At 34.0% G+C, this 9,438-nt stretch overlaps 1 protein-coding gene across 6 annotated transcripts in view; it reads right to left on the bottom strand.

Annotated features, from left to right (window-relative positions):
* LOC108754122 (nuclear receptor coactivator 3-like) overlaps nt 1–9,438 on the bottom strand; it is a 163,199-nt gene that overhangs the window by 52,540 nt on the left and 101,221 nt on the right. For all 6 annotated transcript variants that reach the window (XM_018496206.1, XM_018496204.1, XM_018496203.1 and 3 more), the window contains one exon: nt 9,091–9,229. In XM_018496206.1, the coding sequence (XP_018351708.1) occupies nt 9,091–9,229 (139 nt within the window). The remainder of the gene's footprint in view (nt 1–9,090; nt 9,230–9,438) is intronic.

Below are 9,438 nucleotides of genomic sequence, written 5' to 3' on the forward strand. Positions count from 1 at the left end.
GAGAGAGAGAGAGAGAGAGAGAGAGAGAGATTCGTAATGAAATTAGGCAACATTTTTATCTTAAGTATCGATCTAATGCCGAATGCAGGGCACAAATACGAATCCTTGCTCGTTAGGGAAGTAATGTCGTTAGTGATAGTTTCCCCGTGTCGACATTACCCGAGATTGACTCTCGGAAAAAAATCGATTCGACCCAATTCATAATTCACAGAGGAACGTTTCGGAGGGGATTTGCGATGTCGCGAATTACTATTTCAGACGATCCAAATACGGCGTCGGCGATCCCTTCGGCTCTCGAGAAGAACGCGTGAGCGCGCGCGCGTGCACGAATTCGCGGACGGAATTCCTGCGTTACCGGCCGGAATTCACGGTCGCGCGGTCGCGTGCGCGCGCGCGCGGAAAAAGCGCGTCCTTGAGCTCGTATCTCGCGGCGCCGATAGATCGCGCGGCCCGTAATCGGCACGGCGCGATCTGCGAGTGTTGCGGCACACGCGCTCGTTGCGCGCGCCCGCCGTGGCCTCGAAAAGTCGGTGACTCCGGGCCGTCGGCGCGGCCGAGTCCGACAAACGGCGGTATACGCGTGTATGTACGTTGCGGCACACGTGCGCCAGTGTGTACGTGTGTGCGACGTTGCCGCTAGTCGTTCCTCGCTGGAAACGACGGGAACGTGTACGTGGGTACACGTACACAGATACGCGCGGCTCGTTCATACGTACCGTACGTATGTACGTGCATGCATTTCTCTCGTCGCGTCGCGTCGCGTCACACATGTCGCCCGCGATAAATTCTTCTTCGGCTTTTCGCTGCGCGCACCATTTCCATGACCGACCGGGCCGCGAGAAAGGGAATGAAACGGCGGCTGCGGAAGGAAACTTTTCGAAGAAATAGGAAATGATTATGCCTGTACGAGAAAGAAAAAAAGAAAGAGATAAATCGGAGAGAGAATAATTGATTAAAATATAACGGAGTGGAGTAATGCTTGAGAACCTCGTGTCTCACTAGGGGGCGCAAGATATATTGAACCGTTCCTGGGCGATTCCTCCATTTCGCAACACGTCGCGAAACGGACGGACGGACGAAATCTCCGACGAGCCGACAAACAAACCGCACCGATGTCCAGGGAGGGAGACGCAAGATAAAGCAGGTCGAGAGATGCGCGATATTTTATATATCTTCCCGGTAGAAATTTTTTAATCGACTCTACGTCGATCGCACGGGTCGGGAGCTATTGCACATAGCGTCCATCGTGCAAATGACGTCACAGGACGAACTTTCGCTTGCAGTTTCTTTCTTTTCTCTTTCTTCTTTCTTTCTCTTTCGCGTTCAGGTAGATCGAGTTATAGCGGCGCCGTTTGAAAGAAGGTTTCCTATTGGCCTCGGTGACGTCACTTCAAGGTCACAAACTCTCTTGGATCAGATGAGAACAACGTTGCGAGCAATTCGATTGCCATCTTTTCCTTACGACTTTTCGGTCTACACGACTCCGCATTCGCGGATCGCCGCATTGTGATAAATTCTCCTTATCTTCCTTCATTTTGATTCGACTAATAATGATTGCGTTCAGCAGAGAATACTGATTAGTGATTCTTCCTCAGTGATTCTTTAATATCATTCGTTCTTGCCTTTAGCTCTTTGTTGGATCTAAATGAAGGAAACAAACATATTAAAGAATCATTCAGCTTCACTGATCAGTTCTCCCTGCTAAAGCCATTGAAAATAGAACAGGAAAAAAAGTATAATTCGTCCATTAACTCTTCGTGATCATCGAGATCAATTTGATCCAAAAAAAAAGTTTGAAGTTCTATATTTCTAAGTTCTTATTCGAAATGAGACTTGACCTACTATCTACCTGAAGTTCAAGGTACTCTCTCTACGGGGGACGTCAGTACCCCGATTCTGTAACTTTTAAAAACAATACAGTATTATTACATTGTTGCGCAGCTTTGTTACCTATATAATACTTGCGCAACGACAATATAACGATACATTATCGTTCAGTATTTTATTTACTTAGAATAAAAACTGTGAATACAGCAACTGATTTAAGTGAGGTCATTTTAACCACAGTGTGACCATTATGGAACTTTCAAAAGATGATAATACATGTATATCCCCACGAAGAATTAATACTATCCTTTTTGCAGTTATTGTAGGAACTACCTCAACCAATCAAGAATCCACTGAGCAACCTTGGAAGCTGCCTTCCATTACTATATGGTTCCTTATAAGTTACACTCAAGAACACGTTCAGAATCCCATTGGAGTGTTCCTAGAGTTTACATTCGATGAATAACAAATAAAATGATATCTAGACGGCACTCGAGTGTGAACCTAAATATAACTAAATATATCTAAATATAACTAAATATAAAAAAAGATATCGCACGGAATTATACTTTTTTGTAGTCTACATTTAAAAATGTAATTGTATTTTTTCCTAGCCCACGTTGAAAAAGAACAGTGCACTGATAGATTACAAAATCATAATAAAATCAAGATGACAATAAATAGAAGTTATTTTTGGAAAAATCATGATATCATTCAATACTTTTGATAATGATTTTGTGACAAATTCTTAATATGACAATGATTTTTTAGTTAAAAAGTCACTTAAAATCATTGTCATGTTAAGAATTCATCAGAAAATTAAAGTTTAATCAATCACAAAAAAAAATAAATTAAAATTATGCGATCAAATTCTAATCTTTAATATCATCAATCTTCAATTTATAATCTGACGTGGACTTAAAGACTTATAAGACTTTTATCTGGTAAAAAAAAATCAATTATCTTATTTTCTTATAAATAAAATATTTAAGAATCTTTTATAAAAAAAAATGTTAAAAATTAAAAAAAAATAGAAGCAAAATTAGAGGTAAATTTTGAGATTTTTTTTTTATGTCTCTATGATATATTTTAAGAATGTGTTTTCTACACTTTATGTGGACTGCAGATCTATTAAGATATTTTATTACATTAGATGGAAACCCTTTCCAAATATGTTTAAGCTGATACATAACTGACAATAACTGATTAAATGCAAACTTTAAAGCTAACTGTTATTGAGAAAATATTTCTCTAACTATTATAATAGTCAACACAGATAATAATAGTCAATAACATTTTAGTCAGATTTGTCAGATATTTAACATATTAAATACAAATAATAAATTAGAAATAGATTCAGAAAAAAGTCATGTCTATGTATCATTTCATTGTCTATGTACCCCAAGAGCCGTGATAGTCAATATAAATTAAATTATCTCTATGCTCAGGTACTCATTCATTAAATACTTAATTTCATGAGTATTACTTGGAAAAACGAAAATATTGAGAAATATATGATATATTCGAGTAATACTTAAGTAATTACGCGAACATCCAAATGTATTTGTTATAAAAATCATTTTTATAAATACAGGGTGGAGAAAAAGTCCCGCTACCATATAAAATTTGGACGTCTACACAACGGTTAAAGCTAAACTGAGCTATACGTCACATAACCAAAATCAAAATGGTAGCGGGACTTTTGCCCCACCCTGTATATATTGTGTACACATATATATTTGTGTAAATATATATATATGTATATAGAATATAATTGTATATGCGCATATTGCAGAAAGATTATATATGCCAGCAATAATAGGACTCGACCCATAATTAGGACTCGGCCTATAATTGGAACCGTCACTTTACATGCGAAAACACAGACGGGAAGTCGATCCCTCCCTTCACAAATAGGTTCCAGAGCAATAACGAACTATAGGCAAACTAGACGAATATTATAAACGAATGAACGGACAGAATCAAACAGTCTTTTGCAGTCCGCGCATTTCCACGAACGCGCCTTATTAGCACGTTATAAGCAGAAATAAATATATGATATCAAGATATTGTTTATATCTATTCGTTGAGACCAAATAGATGTATATTTTCAAATCCAAAGTACAGAGTATAGATTACAGCTACGTACAGAATATTTCGCTATAATATACGATTTATCTGAACTTATAAATCGAATCTGTTATCGATACAATAAAGCAAGTTTAACATTTTACTTTATTTTCATTATTTTTCCTATTTTACATCTCTTTGTTGTTATTTTTTTCCTATTACATATCGATTCTCGACATAACGTACTACATAAAAAGCACGTGCTATTCTTTTTTGAAACCATAGGCTAACCGATTAAAACAAAATGCTTATAAGTTGCCTTTTCACGTTGACGAGCGACGCCCATTTTTAGCGACAAAACAGATCACGTAATAAAAAAAATTGATGAATATTAAGAGTCAATTTTGATCACGTAATTTGTTTTAACGTTAAAAAGCGTCGAATGTTAGTATCATCGGTATGAAAAGACAACTTATTGCTTAAGATAGTTCACTTTTTTTTATTGGTCAATAGTAAAATTCTTTCTTTCGATTGATCAATTAATTGAAGAATTTACAGCGTCTCTTAAGTGCGTCGCAACTTTAAGCTCGCAATGCATGATGCGATTTTTGCATACAGAATCAATGTAAGACGTTAGACTAGTCACTAGCAGCCTTGTTGAAAACATGTACGCTGCTAAAAGTATAGCATACTGCATACTTTTTGCATACCTTGTGTGCTAACATGTTGATTTTCAATGATAGATTCAGTACTATCAAGAGACATAATAGAATGCTAAGAATTATCATGAGACATAGTAGAACGCTCGATGCGAAGAGCATTTTTCTTACGAGATTTACCGCTAGACAGATAAAGAATTAGATTAGAAGAAAAACACAAATTTTACATTATCATCAAGTTAAAGGTTAAGTCTAAACTACAAGTTAACCAGATGATGAAAAACCGGGCCTAATACGAATATATAGGTTCGCTCGTTATATTGCCAGTGAATCAAGGGCTTAGGCCTTAACAGCCGTTATGCAACTGCTGTTTCGTTTAGCCAATAAATGAGCGCGAGAGCACGGTTTAACAAAGGGGACCTGAGACCTGTAATTATCGGTATATATCGTTAGCAAATTAATCGTATCGGTTTAGAAGAAATACACCCGTAATTGCGTCTTCGACCTTTCGAGCGGAATAAACGGCGCGATTATTAGAGATAATAACAGGCTGGAAATCAAACCAAATTTCCGCCAAGATAAAATGAACCCCGAAAAATAATCCGATGTTATGCAAACGTGAGTTAACTCGTGAGAGCGCTTGACTCGAGTGAATTACATTTGAAATGCAAAAATCCATCTCGACGATCCTGCTGTGCGTATTATTTCTTCTTTTTTTAAATTTCATCTACTTTAACGTACGATTAGCTTACTCAGTCAGACTAACAATCTTGGGCGGAAAAAGCACGATGCATTGTATATAGATATATTATGAAGTATCTAATTTTGTGCATGTGCTCGCTCGCGCGCACATACTTATTCAAGATTTTACTTTGGTGATGAAAATTTGACACTGTTAAATATTAAAAGATTAAATTTAAACCAATTCCTTAAAGTTAAATTTCTTAAAAATGTTAAGCCATATAAAAACTGAACAAAACCATCGAATTAATCACAGTCGAATGTGAGGAGACTAATCGACTATGATTGGTCCATTTTTTACGGTTAAGACTTAGGTCAGTATTCATAGTCGGATCTTATATTCAAGATTGTCTTGAGATGTTATGAACCAATCGGCAGAGTTGGCATTATTTTACCCATCCCCAAAAAATCTAGGGGGTTTTTTTTTGGGTTTTATTGGGATTTTGTATAAGAAAAATAAATTTTTTAATCGGTAACACATAAAAGAAATGTATTTATAAATATTTAATGAATATAGGTATATTAAACTAACTGGACTGATACAATGTTAACATATTATATCAGTTGTTTTCATTATACAGAAATGTTTTTTTTTATATTTGAAAAATTTATCACTATTTTATCAATATTTTTATAAAATGTATTTATAATTAATTTTATTAGAATATGTAATTAAATAATGATAGATACAATGTAAACTAAATATTACGTGAAAGAAATATTAATCAATTTTATTTAAAAAAAAACCCCAATAAATCCAATAAAACCCCCATAAAACCCAGTGGGTTTTCCCGACTCTGTTAAAATCTCATTGTGAACGCCGCTTTAGATTTCAGGACAGGTTTCAAGACAATAACAAACAGCCAATAGACGTGTTGGACCATAGCCTTCTAATAAAAAGCTTCATGGTATATATCGAATACTGCCATTCAAAGGAAATACTATTCATTGCCTTGTGAAAGACATATTCAAGTTTCTGATCTGGATCCAACCTTCGCATGTCTCTCTGTACTACGATTTCGTATCTAATCAGATAAATAAAATATATCTCAACTGAGGTAATATTTTTCGCAACAAGAGTTCTTCAAATCGACGATCAAATTTGTAAGATTATTATTATTTCAGTTTGACTGTGTGTTGCAAGTTTTTTATACAAGTTTAACCAATATAGATCCAATTGCATACTAAATGCGAGCGGAATCGATTATGCAAGAAGAACTCAAAGAAAAAATATCAATATATACGTATACGTATGTCTTCTTAATAATGCGAAGCATGAATTTCCATGTTGGGTACGTAATATTATGCGCAAACTTCAAAAATCAGAAAACGATCAAACGATTGAGAGATCGAGTTATATTAAAAAATATATATATAAAGCAAGGGACTTTTCCCACCAGAAAATTCAGATCCAAGATTTTCTCGTATTATTGAAACACCTCAAGAGAACCTGTCCCAAGAGAACTCAAGAATGAGACACGGAATTATCTACGAGCAATGTCAACAAAACCGATATGTAGTGCATGATATGGTGTAACTACAATAATACAACGATGTTATTGATGGGATGTTTCTCTTCCCAGCCTTCGCCGTGAACTTATTTAAGGATCAATTCAAAGTTAATTTTTCCTTTAAGAAAACTGTCGAAGTAGAAATAGCTTCTGAATTAGCGATTAAAAATAAGCAATTCCTCAGAAACTAACCTTCAGAAAATGAAAATGCACTAAAGCTATCAGCTCTAACTCTTTTTATTTAATTTCAATGAGACTTCATTTAAATAAAGTTTTAATTCAAAGTTTGATTAATAAGATACTAAATGGCATAAATTAAAACAGTGAAAAGAATATCTCATTAATTTGCTGTGTACAGAGAAATAGATAAGTAGTTCAATTTAAACCCCATATTATTTAGACAAAAATGACAAAATAAGAAAATCTTGTATAATTAACGCGTAATATTTATTTATTCTTAATATTTATTAATTTCGTAATACAAGAGAACCTTCGACAATTTAAAAAATGAAATTCCTGAATATATAACGAATGTCTTATAAATATATTAACAATAAAATTTCATCCTTACATGGTTGTGATCTATCTTCAGAAGATATTTCATTCAAAATGTAATTATATACGTTGAAAAATTAAGCAAAAAATTAATGAGATAACAAAAATATCCTTAAATATTAAAATCCTAACCTAAAAAAATGTTTAATTGCCAAGTTATATAACCAAGATAAAAGCTTGCGATAGACTTAAAATAAATGTTTGTCAAAAATATGTAAATTAACGAATAATGTCTTCAAGATTACTGCCATAATTTTTATGAAATAAAGAGCATGAAATATGTAAAACTTCAAACTCAATATATTACAAATTTTGTGTGCGCGCGTGTACAGGATTATCCCGAATGTTTCAACCAGATTTAGGATGCATAATTATGTAGGATATATAAGCGTTGATGACAATACTGCAAAAATGTTAATATTCTAGCAATCAGTTCAAGCATTCTACATAATTATTTTAATAATTCGAACAAAATTATTTTCAGATTTGTATCTAGCTAACTGTATCTAGCTGTTTTCCGTGTATGGATTTGATTGTAAACGAAGATTCACTGTATAGAGTAAGATGTTTCGTATAAAGATATTTCGAATAAATCAAATAAAATATTTTGTGACGTAAAAAAAAAAGATTGGCTAACAGAGAGTGTCGAGTGAAGCTCATTAAGAACGAGTTTTTTAATGTTATACGAAATTCTCATTAAGCTAATGACGATGTAATATCACTTTCAAAAATACCATCGTTCTTTCTTTTAGATCGATATATGTCATCTATAAAACAAGGCGACCTTTATAAGAGATTTTGCTCGTTCCACAAATCTCTCAATAATCTTAAGTGCTTTCCCAAATATTTTATCATGCTTGCGTGGATACGTTCTCGCGATTCGAAAACAACGCCGATCAACATTTAATATCTGCTGATCGATTTTCCAAGGAAAAATGATGACAAAAGAGGAGATTCTCTCCGATCGTCTTCTATGAGTTACGTAATATCATCTATCTATCTGAATTACATAAAATGATCTTATATCTTTCCGACGCGTACGAGGAGATAAAATTCGTACACGTGGGACACATTACAAAGAACTATGAAAATAATATCGTCAATCTAAAAAATTTTATTACGCATCTCCAAGTAAGAGAGACTTCACAAGTGTCCTTTGACGATCATAAAAATGGCCATTTTGTTTTGACATCGAACAGTTAACTTTAATTTTATGAACTGAGGGAACGATAAAAGTATATATAATTTCGCGAATGAAACGTGAATGTTATTAAATAACCTTTCGAGCCAGCGATTTAACTTCCGAATTTAAATCTCTTTCCACGCGTTATTAAAGTAAAGCAAAATTTCTATCATTACAATTTTTTTACATTTGCAATCGCTTTAAAAAAAATTATCTTTCTATCTTATTGAAGGAATGATAAATAATAAGATATACGAAAAATAATTTCTTATATATTATTCCACTAATCATCACTAATATCACTATCGTAAAATTCTACAGTACTTACATAACATCTATCTTGTTTTGAGTATTTGTTTAAGTAATCTATGTAAGTAACCTATGTAAGTTTATGACTTCAGATCTCCTAATCTTGTCATTCAAACTGATATGGCGTCATACTTCCAAGGAAGAAAAGACGATACTAACAAAATATCGACGGTATGCCAATGACACAGTTATCAGTGATATTTGTAAGGAAGGCGAGAGAAATCTGTCTTCTTACCTGATCGACGGTTTTCTGAAGGATCTGGCATTTGTCAGTCTTGCCAGAGCTCATGTCCGTGGCGGAAATCAGCTCGGCAAGCTCATCGATATACAAGTTCTCTTGGGTCCGTCGTCTTTTTTCGTTAAGGCACTTGTTACTGTAAACAATCGAAACGCAGAATTAAAGCGCTATTTTAGAAGGAGTGCGCTTATATTCAGCTCTAAAAGACGAATGCAAAATGACAAAACTACTGAAATTATGGCAATTATTGAAATTATGTATGTCGTAAGTAATTAAGTTAATAGATTATTTAAATACAATATATATTACACTTCATTAAATACTAATTAGTTATTTAAATATTGT

Source organism: Trachymyrmex septentrionalis, unplaced genomic scaffold (genome assembly GCF_001594115.1).
Source record: "Trachymyrmex septentrionalis isolate Tsep2-gDNA-1 unplaced genomic scaffold, Tsep1.0 scaffold76, whole genome shotgun sequence".
In the NCBI taxonomy this organism is placed as follows: Eukaryota; Metazoa; Arthropoda; class Insecta; order Hymenoptera; family Formicidae; genus Trachymyrmex; species Trachymyrmex septentrionalis.